Raw genomic sequence first — 19,380 nt, 5'->3', positions numbered from 1 at the left:
TAGACTTAACTGGTCAGCAGAAGAGTTAACTGTAGGCGAGATGATGTACCTAGTAGATCATTGTAGCGCTAATGTGTTATTGATCTATGGCTGACAGATTTATGCATCGGAAAACAGATGACTACTGTGGTGCGGCGGAAAGAAGAAAAAGCTTCTGATGATATATTTGGATATGCAGACAGCTTGCAGATTGGGTGTACCTGCTGTAGATACCGAGCGTGCTGCTAATCTGTGCATCTTGTGGCCTATTAGCATTCCCATTTCTTTGCGGACCCATTTTTATTAGTCCATTAAGCAGTAAAGGATATTCCGAGGAGACCGAGCGTACAGCCTCCATGCAGATTGTGCAGAGATGGCAGCAGGGCTGTAAAATTGCAGGGGTGGGGTGTCTTCTGCTATTCCGTTTTTCTAACCAGCTGTGCTACTGAATTTGCTGGCTAAGATCACGCCACTGTACCTAATGTTGCAAGAATAGTGATTTCTACAGTTCCCCAGACCCCCCACTGTCCAAGCCATGGACCCCTGCTACTGGTAAAAAGTGGGCTCGCTCTTCTCTCTTCATGTCACAGTGGGAGGATGTTCATTTACATTGAGTTTTGTAAAGCCTTCTCTTTGGTCCATAGAATTTGCCAAAAGCCCGAAAAATGTTCTGGTTTGCAAATTTAATACTTAAAAAAATAGTGGCTTTACAGACTTGTTTCTATATTTTTGTGAAGGAATGAGCCTTTTGGCTCTTCCCGTTCCTTTATGCCTGGACCCTTCTCATTTCTAGTAGTAGATCTACCATAACTATGTTCACACCAAAGTCACCGAGTGTCAAAGAGAATAACTAATTGGTAAAATGTAAGATTTTAATGATTTTGTATCTGTACTAAACATATTTTAGAAATGTCTTCTAAATCCTTTTTGGAACAATACAAAAATAATGTTCATTTAAAAGGGGCTCTGTCACTTCCTATATTCAGGTGACCTGGTTTAACCCCTATATAAATCCTACTTGTGGTACAGATTTTACCTATTTTGTTTTATGTAAAACCAGTTTTATTAGATACATCCTTCCCGACTCCCATTGTGATGATTGAGAGCGCTGCCTGTATCCTCAGCCTTGCACTCACTGACAGTGAAAGAGTTGGAAGCTCACACAGAGTCAGTGTGCAGGCACTCCTTGATCTCACTTGTGTCTGCAGCGGCAGACTGATAATCCCCTATATACAGTAGATAATACAGGATCCACAATAGGTGATGTCACAGCTCACCTCCTCCTCCTATACAATGACTGATAATCCCCTATATACAGTAGATAACACATGATCCACCATTCACAATAATGTCACAGCTCACCTCCTCCTCCTGTACAATGACTGATAACACCTCTATACACAGTAGATAACACAGGATCCCCCATTCGCAATAGGTGATGTCACAGGTCACCTCCTCCTCCTGTATGACCGATAATCCCTCTATACACAGTAGATAACACAGGATCCCCCATTCGCAATAGGTGATGTCACAGCTCACCTCCTCCTGTATGACTGATAATCCCTTTATACACAGTAGATAACACAGGATCCACCATTCGCAATAGGTGATGTCACAGCTCACCTCCTCCTATACTGTGACCCCTGCATAAATCACAGTTAATTCCCACTACAGTCTGGTAATTTGTGAACAACAGATTTGCTCTCCAGACGTGAGGTCAGTAGCTCAGACATAATAGTAATAGGAAATACTGTATAATACTTGACAAAACCAATGTGTATATGTGACCTCTGTAGGTGATGACCCACCTCCGCGTGATTAATGAGAGGATGAACCAGAGCTTCTCCCTCCTGTACAAAGTACCAGCTGTGGCCGAGGAGATCCAGGATGAAGTTGGTAAGGAAATTTGGTCTCTCTCATGATCATAAATAACGTGATATTGGCGCCAACGATGTCTGAACGCTTTTATATCAAGTTTATGATGCTGAGTAAGAATATGACTTTGGTTTTGCCAGACTGTCTTCTTGCTTTAAAAAGTCCCTTTTATGGCATTGTAAGCTTCAAATTGAAATATAAAATATGAGATATTTCTTCACCTTTCTTGACACTTAAAGAGTCAAAAAACCAAAAGCTATTGCATTTATTGTCACACAAAAGTCACCTTGGGGGAATGCATTTTTTTCTGGATGAATTACCTCAAAACCTAAAACCAGTTCAGTAAAATTACGGTAATGGGATTTTTTTAATTAAACGCCCTCAAAATACCCTTAAATCCATTCAAAAAACCTCGGCACCTTAAAAAAGATAATACTGTATATACTCGAGTATAAGCCAAGGAACCTAATTTTACCTAAAAAAAAAAAACAACTGGGAAACCTTATTGACTTGAGTATAAGCCGGGTATGTATTGTCCCCCTCTTGTTTGCATGACTCCATCCCTATCTGTGTATTCTTGGCTCCATCCCTGTCCTTGTATGCATGATCCCATTGTTATCCATGTATGCATGACCCTATTCTTGTCCTGGTATGATTGGCCCCCATGAAAAACATTAAAAAAATGAACCATTACACTCTTCCTGCCCTCCCTTGCACTGCATGGCAGGGACGTCATGCGACGCTCACAAGCAGAGCACAGCTGCCAGGATACTCACCGCTCCCCACACCAAAACTATATGCATGGAGGGCAGTGAGTATTAAGTAGTGGGTGCATTACCAGGTGGTCACGTATGCCGCTACTTAAGAGAAATGGACATTCGCCTCTCTTAAGTAGCGGCACACGTGACCGCCCAGCAGCTGCAGGAACCGGCTGCTGCGGCTGACACTGTGTGCGCTGTTACCGAGAATATTCATTGCCAGTGCAGTGAATATTAATTTCTCTTTAGCAGCGGGCACAGGAGTTAACCGCAGCAGCTGGTTCCTACCTCTGTGACCCATTGCTCCTCCGCTGCCCTTCCCCCTCCAAGTTCTGGACCCTCAATCGAGTATAAGCCGAGAGGGGCTTTTTCAGCACCAAAAAAATGTGCTGAAAAGCTCAGTTTATACTCGAGTGTATACGGTAATTTTTTTTTGTAGATCTGTGTAATATATCCAATTGACTTGAGAGTATTTATCCAATTTTGTCTTTAACTCCTTCCCGACCTTGGACGTATGGATACGTCCAGGCAATTTTGTGCGCCTAGCAGCTGTGCGCACATGATTGCCGCCGGATGTTCAGCGACATGACAACTTACACCCAGGAGCGGTGCCCGCACCGCCCCCGTCAGTTTAATCCCCTATTTATCGCAGCATAAAGGGTATGTGCACACGTTGCAGATTCGTGTGCGGATTTTTCCCGCAGAATCTGCAGGTCAAAATACCCGCGTTTTTACTGCGGATTTCCTGTGGATTTTGTGTGGATTTCTCCTGCGTTTTTACACCTGCGGAATCCTATAATGGAATGGGTGTAAAAACGCTGCGGAATCCACACAAAGAATTGACATGCTGCGGAAAATAAACCGCTGCATTTCCAGGCAGAATTTTCGCAGCATGTGCACAGCGGTTTTTCTTTTCCTTAGGATAACTTGGTACTGCCACCCCTTGGAAAACCCGCTGCGTATCCGCACACGAATCCGCAACGTGTGCACATACCCTTAGAAGGCAGGGATAGGAGGTGCCGCCTCTCCACTGTAATCGTCATCCTCGCAAGGGGCCGATCGTTGCCAAGGAGACCAGATATTATCATGACGACATCCGGGTCAGCAGTGCTATAGCAATTCATGAAGACCAGCAAATTTTCCTTCCAATCTTGAAGAAGGGGTGTGTGGAGTCAAATTCCCCTGACTGAGTCATTTCAGAGGTGCACGAGACATGATGTGAAGTGCACCCTCTACAGTGGCTCCTTCCTTCATGGATATCATATATCTTGTATTATTACAGTTCCTGGCAACCTCTCATAGAAGGTTGGCCAAGTATCCAATGTGCAAAATCGTAGGATGTTTTCTTATTGGAATTTTATAGCCCAGTGTCCCAGATTTGCACACTGTTGATGGCATGCCAACCCTACTGACGTGACAACCTTACTTGTGCATTGGAAAGTAACAAGTTTTCTGTTTTTCAACCCAAAATGCTATTTGCATATAACCTATGAATGAAGTAAGGACACTGCGTTATCCCGCAGACATTCAATCAAAGTGAATAATGGATAATGGCCTTGCAGTGTTGACTGAATGCACCTATCTCATATTTGACAAGTCTGTAATTATTTGCATGCATTTAGCAAACTTTGCACTCTTCAGACTTCTTTCAAATTTGTTTCTTTTGAAAAAATAAGAGGCCTCCCGGCGCTAAGATCTGACATCCTGACAACTTAAAAATGTAGTATCCACCAGCTGCATAGCAATTGGAGGGTTCCTAGTTGACATCACATCTTTGCTTTGAAGTTTGTCAAACCAACGCCCTTAACGTAATGAGACTTAAAAGGGTTCTCCAATGAAAACAAGATATCACTTGTCCACAGAACAAGCCATATCTTTTTGATCGGAGGGGTTCTGACTGCTGGCATCCGCACTGATCAGCACTTTTTTTTATCCCCATCAGTGCTCTTTTATTCCCATTAGAAAGGAGATGCCGTGTAAACACTCCCTTCATTCTCCATGGAGCTGCCTGGAAACAGTCACGCTTTTTGTGTTTTCACGCCAGTTCTGGGCAGCTCTGCCAAAATAAGTGAAGTTTAGGCGGATGGGGCGTGGCTACACCCGCCCATCAAATTCTTCAAAACTGGCGGAGTAATATATGTCTGTCGAGCAGTACGGAGCCACAAGCCAATGATGAGATGCACTGAATACATTAAGTGGCATGTGTCTCCAAATGAATTCAGCACATCTTATTGCTGTATGACCCTCAACAAGACTTGCATGCAGGTAGGGCCATCATCTTCAATACCATTCTTCATGGTGGTGACTCTTACATGCGATCGCACAGGGTCCCCTTCCTTAGGCTCCAAATGAGCTTACAGGGGTTTACTGGGCAGACTATACTAATGAGTTATCTGTAGAATAGGTCATCAATATCAGATTGGTGGGGGTCGGATACCCGGCACCTCCACCAATCAATTGTTAGCCCTGTTGACAGCCGAACATAAACACATGAAACGGCGCTACAAGGCACATCTCCATGCAGTGATAAGCAGCCACTGCCAGGTACTGCAGTACGGTTATTATTCTTCTGTTAGAGGCTATTGTACTATACTCGTTAGTGGCTGCCATACACTGAATGGAGGAGCTCTGTTTTGTGTCTACATCAGAATAAATAACAGCTGAGCGATGGATGTGCAGGGTGTCGGACCACCACCAATCTGATATTAATGACCTATCCGTTGGATAGGTCATGAATGTGGTGTGATTAGACAAACCCTTTACCTGGCCAGCTCAACACATGGACCAGGTGAGCCCACCCTCCTCTTTACCAAATCTAACACCCAAGGCCGTAATTTGGGTTTACATGCAAATCTGAAACCATTGTGTGTCTCTCAGTTGTACAATTCACAACCAAATTTGAGGATTTTTGGTACTCATTGTAAAATCTATTTCTCTTAACCTTCATAGGGGGACACAGGAACCTTGAGTAATATGCTGCCATTTGGAGGATGACACTAAGAATATATCTTAGAAAAAAGTCATCTCCTCCCCAACAGCCTACACCTAGCCAGCCGTCACCGAGCTATTCAGTTAATGCATAAGTATTAAGAGGATCAAAAACAAGGCCCCTCCCCCCAAATGAAAGGGTGCTGTTTCACGCAAAAAAGGATACACGAAGCAGATTTTACTGTGAGTACCAAAAATCCCCATTTCTCTGGCTCTTCATTGGGGCAAAACATTCATGGGACATTCTAAAGCAGTCTCTGGGGTGGGAGAACTGACACCAGTATCACAGAAGAAGAATAGCAATCCCTCAGGTTACCACCACCTGAGCAACTGCTGGTTGCAGTCCCCTTCGACTAAGACTTGCATTCATTGACAAAGTGGTACGAGCTCAGTGGCCCTAGGGAATAAAAGATAAAATGTATGGAGCCGTATGACACAAGAGGCTTCTAACACTCTTGAAATCTGAGTCATGACCTGGCAGTTGCGCCATAGCCTTGCCAGATCTTCCACATTGGCAGATCGAAACCAATGAACAGTGGTAGCCCAAGAGGCGGTCCAACATCTGCAAAAGCATGCCGGGATAACCAACTGAACGATGTTGTGAGAGATAGGCACAGTTTTTGACTACGTCAGATTATGGAAGAACCTCTCAGGGAGATGAGGCGAACTGCCTACAGGAAAGAGAACAATCTCCCCATCAGGTGGAAAGTAAGGAACATGCTAGGGAGAAAGCGTGACGAATACAAGATCACTCTGTCCCAAAAAATGAGAGAGACAGGTGAAAACCATTGCTAGGAGCCTTGCCTGATGGAAGAGATCACTAAGAAGAAGAAATCATTGGGTGTCGCCTGGGCAGGTGAAGGATCTTGGGGAGGAGCTGAGTTTTTTTCCCCCAAGATTTATTCTTAGTGTCAGCATATTACCCATGGTTCCCGTGGCCCACAATGAAGTTCCCGAGAAAATAAAATTTATAACTAAAGTTGGACGTGCCCATGTTCTTTGTAGTTTTAGGGTGAGCCTGTGGTAGAGCTTCAGTGAGGGAAATGTTATTGTGGCACCTAGGAAGGAATCTTCATTCTCCTGACTTTAAGTCAATGGATAATATTCTCAGAATATTTACATGTTTTTATAAATATGTTCTAGAGAATTGTTCTTTTACTACAGCAACATAATTTTCCTTGTCAGGTAATGTGCTACGTTGCCCAAGAGCATAGGGCCCAAGGAGTTTTATGCAGAATGAGTCAATTGACCCCGTGCTTTATATTTGTAACATTTTTCCCCTCCAGCTCCTGTACACGACGTTATTTACTTTTTATTACATATCTTAGTGTAATATCATGGGCATTTTCTGGCTGCAGAGCCTTCTCTATACATCTTGTGTCATTTACTTGTGTACATTTAGATGTGATTAGGCCTCACGCTGGTTTTCCCGGCCTGTGTTCTTTATTAGAGTTTCATGACTCATTACTAGCTTCTGTGTCTGCTGAGTCTCCGTGGGGTTTCCTGCTGGAAAAAAAAATTAATTTACCAGAGCAAATCTGTACTCGCTGCTTCTCTGCAGCTCTCATTAATGCACACCGAATCCAGGAAAATTAGCTATTGAGCTTTCTCCGAAATAAGCAGGGCTGTGGAGTCGGTGCTCATTTTGGTGGAGTTGGAGTCTGTATAAGATGGTCCGACTCCTAAAATATATAATAAATTGGGTACAGTAATTCAATGCAGAATGTGCTGAATATTTTTTCATAGGAATTTGGGAAAGTTATGAAATGTCCTATAAATGGCTGTTCTATTCCTGATCTAAGGCTACATTCACACACAGCGTTTTTACTGCGATTTTTTGAGGATACGTTTTTCAGCTGCAAAAGCAGATCAGATTTTTAAAAAACCACAACACCTGACAGGTTTTTGAGCTCATAGATAATGTTTTCAAAATAGAAAGCAGATTAGAAATCTGCTCTATCCATCCACTTATCCATATCTGTCTCCATATCTTATCTGTACCAAAAAGAATGAAAGCTAGGTAGCACACAGACTAAGGGTACCGTTACACCTAGCGATGCACCAGCGATCCCAACTAGCGATATGATGCAGTCAGGATCGCTGGTGCATCGCTAGGTGGTCGCTAGTGAGCTGCCACTCAGGCAGAACTCACCAGCGACATCGCTGGGGACGGGGATCGCTACTTACCTGTCAAACGTGGCGATCCCGCGTCCTCCCGCCCGGCTCCACGAGTCGCTCGTCGGCACCACAGGAAGCCCAGCAGGAAGTGGCCGACGAGAAATGGTCCAGGAGCTTCTCGCGCGATCAGCGATAACCAGCGGGGGAGCCGGTCGTAGGTAAGTATCACATGTAGCAATATCGCTAGCAATATCGCTGCAACGTCACAAAATCGGTGACTTTACAGCGATATTGCTAGCGATATCGCAGTGTGTAACGGGGGCTTTACACTTCCTGCCAGGCAAAGGAGGAGGAATGAGCGTCTCAAACATCATTAACAAGATATTTTGTAAGTGACAAAGTTACTGTAACAATGACAGCAGATATGTCTAAAAGACAGCTCATACAGCTTGTTGTGAAGGACGGTGTACCATTATTGGCACGACCAGCTTTTACAGCTCTTAATGGAGAAATGGCCCGCAAACTTGGTGTTTCTCTGGAAAGAGAAAGTATTAGAAAATTAGTGATTGAAGAAGCCCTTAAACAAAAGGAAGATCTTAAAAAGACTCTCAAAAGACGCTTCATGTTTCTTAAAATGGATGCCTGCACACATCAGAGAGTGAACTATTTTGCCATCAATATTCGATAGGTTTGTGACAACAAAAATTGTTACCAACACGCTGGCAGTAAAAGATACTAAAGCTCATCACAGCAGCCAGTTTCTCCAGGCCTTAGTGGAAAAAGTTCTGCAAGATTACGAACTCAAAAAAGAACAGGTTCTTGCTATTGTAACGGACAATGCTTCAAACATAAGTACAATTACACTGATGAATGAGAGTAATGAACAACAGCTAGAGGAACATTTAGGATTCAGTATGTTTGAGATGGAAGGCCACAGTGCTGTTCATGTAACTGAGGAACAAACAGATATTACTACAGAAGAACAGCAAAATTATACTGTAGAAATAGATGATCTTGTTGAAGCTGCTTCAAAACACTTTCCTATTCATCACATGCGCTGTGTTCTGCACATGCTGCAGCTGGCAATAAGAGATAGTCTGCAAGAGGGACATGCTGGAAATCTGATTGGAAAAGTGAGGAAATTGGTTATTGCCGCCAGAACCCCTAAAATTGATTCCATCTTGAAGAGACGTGCTGGAAAAGGGCAATTGTTGATCAACTAAAACCGTTTCTTATAGATATGGCGAACCCTCAGGTAACCCTAAATGAAGGTCAATGGACACAGGTGGCTGAATTGAAGGAATTGCTTAATCACCCATTTACTGTGACTAAAAAATTACAAGCTGAGGATTTAACTCCTGGCATTTTCATGAGAGAGTTGGAAGCACTTGCTATTTTGCTGTTTAATCGCAGATGGCATTTCTGCTTCAATGAACCGGAGAGAGACACAGCTATTGGAAAATAAAATTTTTCTGGCAGCTGTTTATGTGGACCCAAGTCATCGTATATTGCTTGATGATCAACAGCTTACTAAAGGAAAAGAAGCTCTGACTGAGGTAGCACTTAGGATGAGTGGCCTACAGGAGGACTGCCAGGCGCAAGAGGACTCGGGTCCTGACAGTGCTATTGCTGCCATATCTTCATCCTCATCAGATGAGGAGTTTGACTTTGACAAGTATTTGGATGATATGGAGCAGGCAAAGCGTTGCTGCAAGGAAAAAGATTTCACTCCGTCTCCTATAGCAGGCAGATTGACCATATTTCAGCAAAATGTTTCACTTGCTCTCAAAGAAATAGAAAAATTCAACCATTCATCAAAACTGACTGTGCATGAGGCAATTCCTTTATACCCGGAAATAGTTAGAGATGCTGCCCATGTGGTTACGGCTTTGCCTCCAACCCAAGTTACTGTAGAGAGGTTGTTCTCTAGCCTTAAAATTACTAGGTCAGATTTGAGGTCATCTATGAAGGAGGATCTGATGGAGGCAATTTTATTTCTTAGAACAAATTCATAGAGTGCACAAATGTTATTTAGTATGTTTTTGTTGAAAACTTATTTGCCACTTGCATAGCTTATTACATAGTGTTATATGTAATCGATATTACATAGTGTATTACATATTTACAACTTATTACAGTTTTTTGTGTTCTAAAGTTGTATTCCAATAAATATTATGTTCTATCTAAATATCTTGATTATTGTATCATAAAAATGATTTAATGTCTGATGTTCACATTGTACTACAATACATTTTTCACTTAAATATAAGCAATATATGTCGGAGTCGCAGGTTTGGCTTACCGACTCCACAGCACTGAAAATAAGTGACAATAGTGTCTTGGTTTTGGTCTTAAAGGATATGGATGCTTTCGGGAACAAAAATGTTATTGTAAAATTTTGCACCGTTTGACTTCTACAGGTTCATTTATTTCCTTACACATCGCTGGTTATGAATAACTATGAATCCTTCAATAACCCCCTCCGTTCTAATGGGGAATTTGTACCTTTAGCTGTTTTTTTCTAAAGTCAGCCATATTGGTTTATGACCAAATCAAAGAAGATCTGAATTTTGTTGTAGTCATATGAGAGGTGCTCAGAAAATGTAAACCTATGATCAAGAGTGATCTTTCGAGAGTAGATAGGGAAAGACACGTCAAGTCATCTTCTCCGGCGCTGGTAAAACTGGCAAGGCGCAGTGCTGAACTAGTCTGTTGTTCGGCTATGGTACCCAGCTGGTTCCTCAAAGTATGTATTCTCTGCAATGCCCAGAACATTCCTGAGAATAATATACCTGGCTGCAATTCTTGTTGTCCGTGGTTTGGGCAGTGTGAATTGCCTGTCAGTTTCAATTTAAAGATGTTTGTCTATCTTAAATATTTAAGGTGTATGCACTGGATTTGCCATAATTTCTAGTAGATGGAGTTTCCTCTGCTTTGAAACCCTTTCCTATTGACAAAATAAGGGTTGCCTTGACTCTCATGCCTCCTGGAGATGTGGTGACATTTTGTCTACCCACGTGTGCGGCTCTTTATTTTAGTCTTTTGAGAGTTATGGGAAAAACTACTGCAGACTTTGAACTAATGTAGTTGCACATATGCACAGCCATCTCTCTTCTTATCTTTCTTCTGACTGTAGTTAGACAAAAAAAATAATTATTCAAAAGTGACAATCTATATGGCTGTACTTCTTATTGTCGGTTTTTCAAAAATAGTCTCCAAAATCAACTGAAAACTTCTAATGACGGAAAGCAAAAGTAACAGAACACAGCATCTAAAGTTTAGCAAATAACTTCTAATTCAGGGATGTCAAACTCAAATACACAGAGGGCCAGAATTAAAAACTTGGACAAAGTCGTGGGTCAACTTTAATATTTATTTTTTAAAAATGTGTACAATTGAGGAACTTTTTCCTTATCAAATATGGAAACAAGCTTAAAGGAGTTGTCCTCAAACAAAGTAATGAATAAACCTTAAGAGACTGAAGACCTGACTGGAGCATTGGGTATTTTCTCGCGGGCAGGATCGTACATAGAAATCATGGTGTCCCATAGCAGAAGTTCTAATTGGGCCTTAACCACCTCCAACCCCACCTCCCAAAGACTATTTAATATTTGGTTGTGTCACAAAACCGCATATCTCAAAACTTTGCCCCTTTATTTCACCCATAAACTATGATGCCAACAAAATTGCCCCCAAATACTGTTTGAGACTCCCACATTGAATTCCTCCACAGTACTCTCCACACACACGGTATGATGACCCATCTGTACCCCCCTTCAACTCCCCTGGCAAAGTATGGTGACCCCAATACAGTGTGATCCCCATACAGCCATCCACACAGTATAACGGGCCCCACATAGTTTTCCATACAGTAGAATGGGCCTTACATAGTCCTCCATACAGATTAATGACCCCACATAGTCCTCCATATGGTGTCGCAGGCCAAATGTGCCACATTTGGTCCATAGGCTAGAGTTTAACATGTTAGTTCTAATTTGTCTAATATGATGTCAATTTCATATATTGTCTAGACGAGTTGTTCCAAAAGGAGCAGAACTACTCAGATGATGTGTTGTCCAACATGGTCAGCGAGCCCAGAATCAGCTACGGCAACGATGCCCTCATGCCCTCTCTAACGGAGACTAAGACCACAGTGGAGCTTCTCCCAGGGGATGGCGAGTACAATGTTGACCTTCAGCCTTGGCATCCATTTGGTGTGGATCCAGTCCCTGCAAACACTGAGAATGAAGGTAAGAGTAACATTTTGGAGAGGCTTGTTATATATGATACATCTGCATGTTTTTTAGATATATCTCTGCATGGTCCCCCCTATGTTTTCTGCTGTTGTGCTACTTGTGTCCTGCATGGTTGACAATTTGTAACCCTTAAGGTGGCCATAGACATACTTTATCATTTGACAGTCAATTCTACCTCTGATTGTCTAATTTAATAGAGACTTTGGGATATGAGGCTGCAAGACAACTCATGGAATGCTTATCGCCATGGAATTTGTCATGTGAAAATCCAGTCCGATCCTATTTTTTACCAATGGCTGATCGGAGAACCTTTGGGCATATACCAGATCATAACCTACTTAATCTGGTCAAAGTGTAAAAGCTTTTGCTGTTGTAGGGCAGTTGCAATCTTCTCTTTAAAGACCAAATGAATAACTGCATAATACAATAATCTAGTGTAAATGTCACCTGCATAAAAGTTTTGTAACATCCTAGGAAATTATCAATTATGACATTGTCATCTGACATTTTTTAATTGTGTTTAAAGGCTTTGCATCTTCTTTAACATAACTTATCAAAAATATTAGGGTAATTGGTTTTTATTATGAATTTTTAATTGTTCGGCAACTTCAGCTTACATTGCAAGCTGCTTGATGTAGTTTAGTATGTTCAGTAACTACACCAATATTCATGCCCCTGTCAGCTCAGTCTCAAACTTCTACAATCATCTCCTTAATGCTACGGGGGGGGGGGGAAATAATTATTTGATCCCTTGCTGATTTTGTAAGTTTTCCCACTGACAAAGACATGTTCAGTCTATAATTTTAAAGGTAGGTTAATTTTAACATTGACAGATAGAATATACAAAATAAAATCCAGAAATCACATTGTATAAATTATATAAATTTATTTGCATTTTGCAGTGAGAAATAAGTATTTGATCCCTCTGGCAAACAATACCTAATACTTGGTGGCAAAATCCTTGTTGGCAAGCACAGCAGTCAGATGTTTTTTGTAGTTGATGATGAGGTTTGCGCACATGTCAGGAGGAATTTTGGTCCACTCCTCTTTGCAGATCATCTCTAAATTATTAAGATTTTGAGGCTGTCTCTTGGCAACTCGGAACTTCACCTCCCTCCATAAGTTTTCTATGGGATTAAGGTCTGGAGACTGGCTAGGCCACTCCATCACCTTAATGTGTTTCTTTTTGAGCCACTCCTTTGTTGCCTTGGCTGTATGTTTTGGGTCATTATCTTGCTGGAAGACCCAGCCACGACCCATTTTTAATGTCCTGGCGGAGGGAAGGAGGTTGTCACTCAGGATTTTACGATACATGGCTAGGGTTGATCAAATAGCTTCGGATAAGTGCTTATCCCGAATAGCTATAGCGCTTACCGAATAGCTGCATCGGGAACCTGGATACCTGGAGCGCTCCCGATGACCAGCTGTTCGGCGCCACAGCTGCAGGTGTCAAGGCTGTATGACAGTCACAACACATGCATGGAGAGCCTGTTAGTTGTGAATATCACACAGCCACGACACATGCAGCTGTGGCACCGAACAACTGATTATCGGGAGCGATCCAGGTTACCTAGGCAGCTATTCGGTAAGTGCTATAGCTATTCGGATAACCTCTTATCCGAAGCTATTCGATCAACCCTATACATGGCTCCATCCATTCTTCCATTGATGCGGTGAAGTAGTCCTGTGCCCTTAGCATAGAAACACCTCCAAAACATAATGTTTCCACCTCCATGCTTGACAGTGAGGATGGTGTTCTTTGGGTCATAGGCAGCATTTCTCTTCCTCCAAACACGAGTTGAGTTAATGCCACAGACCTCAATTTTTGTCTTATCTGACCACAGCACCTTCTCCTAATCACTCACAGAATCATCCAGGTGTTCATTGACAAACTTCAGACGGGTGTGCACTAGGGATGGGCGAATCCTGAAATACTCGGAATCGCTAGACTCTAACGAGTCCGACTCGGAAACTCGCTACTCGTTGCGAGTCTAGCGAGTCCAATGTTAATGAATGGGGATGCGAGTATTGCAGCGATTCCTGTGCTGCAATTTTTTTTGTTCCGCTTACTTCCCTCATGTGGCTGTGCACACCATGCGGAAAGTAAGCAGAACAATTGCAGATGGTACCCACGGTCCGGAGGAGAGGAGACTGTCCTCCGGGCTTTGGGTACCATATCCCTGTAAAAAATAGAATTTAAAAATAAAAAATATTGTTATTCTCACCCTCCGACGTCCCGCGCAGCCTTCCCGCCTCTCCACGCATCCGTTCCCAGTAGTCCTTTGCGAAAATGCCCGCGATGGCGTCCGTTCTCGTGGGATCGCGAAGTCTCGCGGTCATTCGCGCGACGTCATCGCGAATTACCGCGAGACATCGCGATCCCGCGAGAACGGACGTCATCGCGGGCATTTTCGCAAAGGATTACTGGGAACGGATGCGTGGAGAGGCGGGAAGGCTGCGCGGGACGTCGGAGGGTAAGAATAACACCATTTTTTATTTTTTTTTACATTCTATCTTTTACTACTGATGCCACATAGGCGGCCTCAGTAGTAAAAAGTTGGTCACACTTGTCAAACACTATGTTTGACGAGTGTGACCAACCTGTCAATCAGTTCTCCAAGCGATGCTACAGATCGCTTGGAAAACGCTAGCATTTTGCAAGCTAAATACGCTTGCAAATCGCTAGTTTTCCACGGGAAAATCGCGGGAATTTTAAAATGCGATTTTCCCGCGGAATGGAATTCCTGAATTCTCACGGTAATTTCCGCGAGAGTTCCGGTACGTGTGCACTTAGCCTTATTTGCATTGGACTCGTTACTGTGCGAGTAATCCCCTACTGTGCGAGTCCCCTACTACTCGCAGAGTAACGAGTCCTAACGAGTAGATTCGCCCATCCCTAGTGTGCACACGTGCCTTCTTGAGAAAGGGGAAGCTTGCGAGCACTGCAGGATTTTAAACCTTTACGGGGTAATGTGTTACCAGTGGTTTTCTTGGTGAGATTTTGCATGGTGTGCCAGATCGACTGTCATTTTGTATTTCTTCCATTTTCTTACTATTGCACCAACAGTTGTCTCCTTCTCACCCAGCATTTTACTTATGGTTTTGTAACCCGTTCCAACTATGTTAAGGTTTGCGATGTTATCCCTGACATCCTAATAAAGCTCTTTGGTCTTGCCCATGTTGTAGAGATTAGAGTCTGACTGAGTCTGTGAACAGGAGTCTTTTATAAAGGTGACTATATAAGACAGCTGTCTTTAATGCAGGTAACGAGCTGATTAGGAGTGTCTAACTGGTCTGTAGGAGCCAGAACTCCCTATGGTGGGTAAGGGATCAAATACTTATTTCACACTGCAAAATGCAAAAAAAATATATAATTTATACAATGTGATTTTCTGGATTTTATTTTTGATATTCTATCTCTCAATGTTAAATTAACTTACCCTTAAAATTATAGACTGTTCATGTCTTTGTCAGTGGGCAAACTTACAAAATCAGCAAGGGATCAAATACTTATTTTCCCCACTGTATATTCTGATTTGACATGAACAGATTTAAAGACCGAAGGGCAGCCAATAGTCAGGATAGACAATGAACAGCATCAAGCAGCTTACAATGTATTCAAATGCATTGCAAAAATAAAAGTTAACATTTTTTAATGAAAATCTGTCAAAGAAATTTTCTTCTACATAAGGATCCAAGAAGTATCATTTCTCCTTGCGAGATCGACATGCTAAGCATGCCAAGATGAGGAGACTTAAAGCCGCAATGCTCCTCTGGGAAATATGCAAATGGTCCCTTCAGAGAGAGAAACGATACTTCTTGGATCCTGGTCAGATGCCTCTCACATAGCTAAACCAGATCTCACACTTTGCACTGATGAGGGGCAGCACCACGAAACATAGTATCTGCAAATTGAGATTCTGGCTTGGCTTTTATCCTAAGTCACGTGACAAGGCTCGTTAAAGGGTTGACAGTGACTTTTAGGATCGCTACTTCCAATAGGTGGCGCTAGAGTTCTAATCCTCTTCCTCTCTGAAGAGACAATTTGCATTCTTCTACATAAAAAAATGCATTGCGAATAAACAAAAGATGCAAAGGTGTATGTAGCTTTTAAAGCTTTTTTTTGTGGAATTTCTGTTATACACTGGGCAGTGTTTGGAGATAGATTGGAGTTTTTTAAATCATGTACAGCTCGGATGATATAGGCCATCAGTTTGTTCTTTTGTGAGTGTTATCAATTAGGTCCTTTAGAATTTTGCAGAAAAAAACGTTTTTTGATCTTGCTCTTTCCTATGCCGTGATCCCCAGTGATCACATGAGCTGTCAAGCCAGAATATCAGCATATATGATTTCCTTGCATGATGTGAGGATATATACAGCAGTGCCTCAGAGTGTACTAGCCTCCTTGTACGTTGTTCCTCCTGTCCTATCCGTCTGGCACATTAACCCTAGTTGCATTTTTACCACTCTATATATTTTCCCTGTGTCTCCTTCCCATTCAGTAAATGATGTATTGTTATTTTTATTTGCTTTTCCTACTCTTTTATTTTTTTTCTATATATATATATTCTTTTGCTGCACGTTCCCAGTTGAACCGGTTGATGCTCGCCCTGCCGCAGATAGAGGACTCACTACACGACCAGGTATATAACGCTTTGCCATTCACCTTCCATCCTTAGCACGGATTTCGCTTGCCTGCTTGCGGTTCATTTTTGTATCAGATATATGTGTTTTGCTGTAATTTTTAAGAATCACTTTTTGCATGAACTTGCCCTTGACTTTCTAATATTGCACCTGCTCAACTATATGTGATAACATATCTTAGCAATATTATTTACTTGATATATGTGTTACCTTCATTCCCATGAGTCATGATATGTATGTTCTGTATTAGCCATGTCTTTCTCTAAAGTGCTTCCCACATTTTTAAAGAGGACCTATCGCCAAGTCAGAATTGGACAGTTTTTGCTCTTATTTTTATTCTCGCTGCTCTCCTCAGTAATCCGTTTGTGGGTTGTTGGTTTTTTTTTTTGTTTGTTTGTTTTGTTTTATACAATTTGCCATGCGGTTCCAGTAATATGGGTTGTATAATTTAGTGTTAATTTTGGGGTTTTTACAAAGAGGGAGTGGCTCAGAGTAATTATGCAGTGCAGCTGAAACACGCCTCCGAGGATCCGGTGAGTCACACCCCTTATGTAAAGAACATGTAAATTAGCTGTAAGTAAAAAGGTCCATATGTATGACTTTGGGGAAAAAAAGCGCAATACTTGGGGGAGCAGCGGGAATAAAATATGAGCAAAAACTGGCCACTCTTGGCCTATTGACACGTCATTTTTAAGGGGGTTGTCTTGTATTAGAAGAATGGGTCTGTTTTAATAAACTGCGACACTTTTATCCATAGTATTGTATTGTATTGCAGCTTTTCTTTATTTACTTGGCCCATTTTTCTAATCGAAGCTGATAGCATTGTTTTTTTTTTTTAAAAATATAAATATCAAGGGAATAAAGAAAAGAAGGAGTACTTCTCCCTAACAGCCCTATTCCGGAGCTCCCCGAGTTCCACTCGGCCAATGACAGGCTGCCACGATGACCCTCTTCAACTAGTGATTGGCTGAGCAGCATTTCCTGTGTGAAGCATTGGCCGACCCCCTTTAAGACTACTTCCTTTACATAGCTCATTCACTTTGACATGTCTTCTTCCTCTTTCATATTCCCCTTTGCCCTTTAATAGCTCTAGTTTCTAGTCTCTCCTACATCAAGACCCCAATGTTAGATCTTAGATAATGAAGGGACACTTATCATGAGGTGTCTTCTCTTCTCCAAATGTCTTTCCTTTTCTGCACCTCTGCTTCAAATATGGAGGTCTCAAAATAGATTGATCCTAGACAGACTGACCCAACCGAGTTCAGTGGGAACAGAGCTTCATCTGCCTCTCCATCATCACTGTTCTTCTAGTTGTCCCATCAACGTTCTCCTACCTGTCCCGCCTCATCAAAGCTTCCATGATTTCCTTCATCTTCCCTAGTGTGAAGACTTGACCGACTGCCACATATTGATATTTCCATCATCCACTAGTTTCATAAGCTAAAAAAAAGTAAAGGTCCTGGATGATCACACTAAAAAATGTATTTCTGATATTCCGTGTCCAGATGCCCCCCCCCCCCCCCCCCCCCCATTATAGTGCATCTAATGACACTGGTGGTACTAGACTTGACATCATTCTCGGGAACGCATGCTGTAGGGTTTTGTTCGCTGTTACATTTCCCAGCCTCAATGAACATATTTTGTGAGAGACTATACGGCTCACAATATAGAGGCGCTTTCTTATGAAACTGTCATCATGGGTAATGTCTCTCTGTATTCAGCCATCAGGAGAAAACCTGATTATTGTAAGCACTTTGTGATGTGTCCACCCTCTCTGGGGGTATTGCTGTCTACAATAAGGCTGCATTTATGCAGAAGAAAAGCCTGCTTTCTGACAGCGGTAATAGTTTACAGGAAGCGGTATATTGCTTTTATAGTTTTCGCTTCCATTTCATTTGAGTGGGGTTTTTTTTTTGGTGAGTGGTTTTTGTGTCGAGAGTGGTTTTAATGTGGCGCAATGTTTGAAAATTACAATTTCAATTTGGATATGAAAGCTATTTTCCCTTTATTTTCTAATATTTGTAGAAATAGGTCTTTTTTATAGTGTAAATTATTTTTTATAATTAACACTTATACTTTGAGATGCTTTTACTTTTTTTACTTATTATTTTTTTTTGTCAGAGTGCAATGTGAACTACTCAACATATCCATACTAAAGTCTCCAAAACATAGGATAAAAGTCATCAAACCCAACAATTTCAGCGGGACCAAAAAATCATCTGATATTCATGGAGGCCTCTCGGCTCTTCCCCAACAGATGATGCCTCGGGCGGTTGGCATTTTAACCGACCAAGATAAGCCATTGTCTGTTGTGTCTGGCATCGACTTTCTCCTCTCTAGCTATTGAAAATGATTGGCCAAGCTGAGAGCTCATGTGACACCTTGTGCCAAAATTAAGGCACGAATTTCTGGTACAAAGTAAGCCAACTAATAGGTGACTAAAAATTCTAAAGATCCCCCAAATGTGTCAATCTGCGTGAGCCACTGTGATCAATCCGACACGTTTTTAAACTATCCAGTCTAAATTTTCATTTTGTAAAACTTAAACTGTATTAATAAATCTGACCCCACTTACTTATGATAGGAGTTAATGGTTACATAAAAAAAAAAATAGAACCCATCAACTGTCAAAGATAATGAAACGACTCTGTGGTCTTCTGTCCTAGTCTACACAGTAAAGCTAAACAGTGAGCTGAAGAAAGCTGGAAAAGGGCAGCCTATTGTGTGTGATCAGGGATTAGTTTGGTAAATGCGACTATATA

General features: G+C 41.9%; 1 protein-coding gene across 4 annotated transcripts in view; it reads left to right on the top strand.

Moving 5' to 3' along the window:
* The window catches only part of APP (amyloid beta precursor protein), a 321,957-nt gene that overhangs the window by 281,429 nt on the left and 21,148 nt on the right, over positions 1-19,380 (top strand). For 2 of the 4 annotated variants that reach the window (XM_073584514.1, XM_073584515.1), the window contains 3 exons: positions 1,776-1,875; positions 11,750-11,968; positions 16,564-16,617. In XM_073584514.1, the coding sequence (XP_073440615.1) occupies positions 1,776-1,875; positions 11,750-11,968; positions 16,564-16,617 (373 nt within the window). The remainder of the gene's footprint in view (positions 1-1,775; positions 1,876-11,749; positions 11,969-16,563; positions 16,618-19,380) is intronic. The other 2 variants (XM_073584513.1, XM_073584516.1) reach the window with 1 other exon arrangement.

The sequence above is a fragment of the Dendrobates tinctorius genome, unplaced genomic scaffold, assembly GCF_039654945.1.
Source record: "Dendrobates tinctorius isolate UK_male_01 unplaced genomic scaffold, ASM3965494v1 ptg000084l, whole genome shotgun sequence".
NCBI classification, from domain to species: domain Eukaryota; kingdom Metazoa; phylum Chordata; class Amphibia; order Anura; family Dendrobatidae; genus Dendrobates; species Dendrobates tinctorius.
This window is presented reverse-complemented; position numbering and strand designations above follow the sequence as displayed.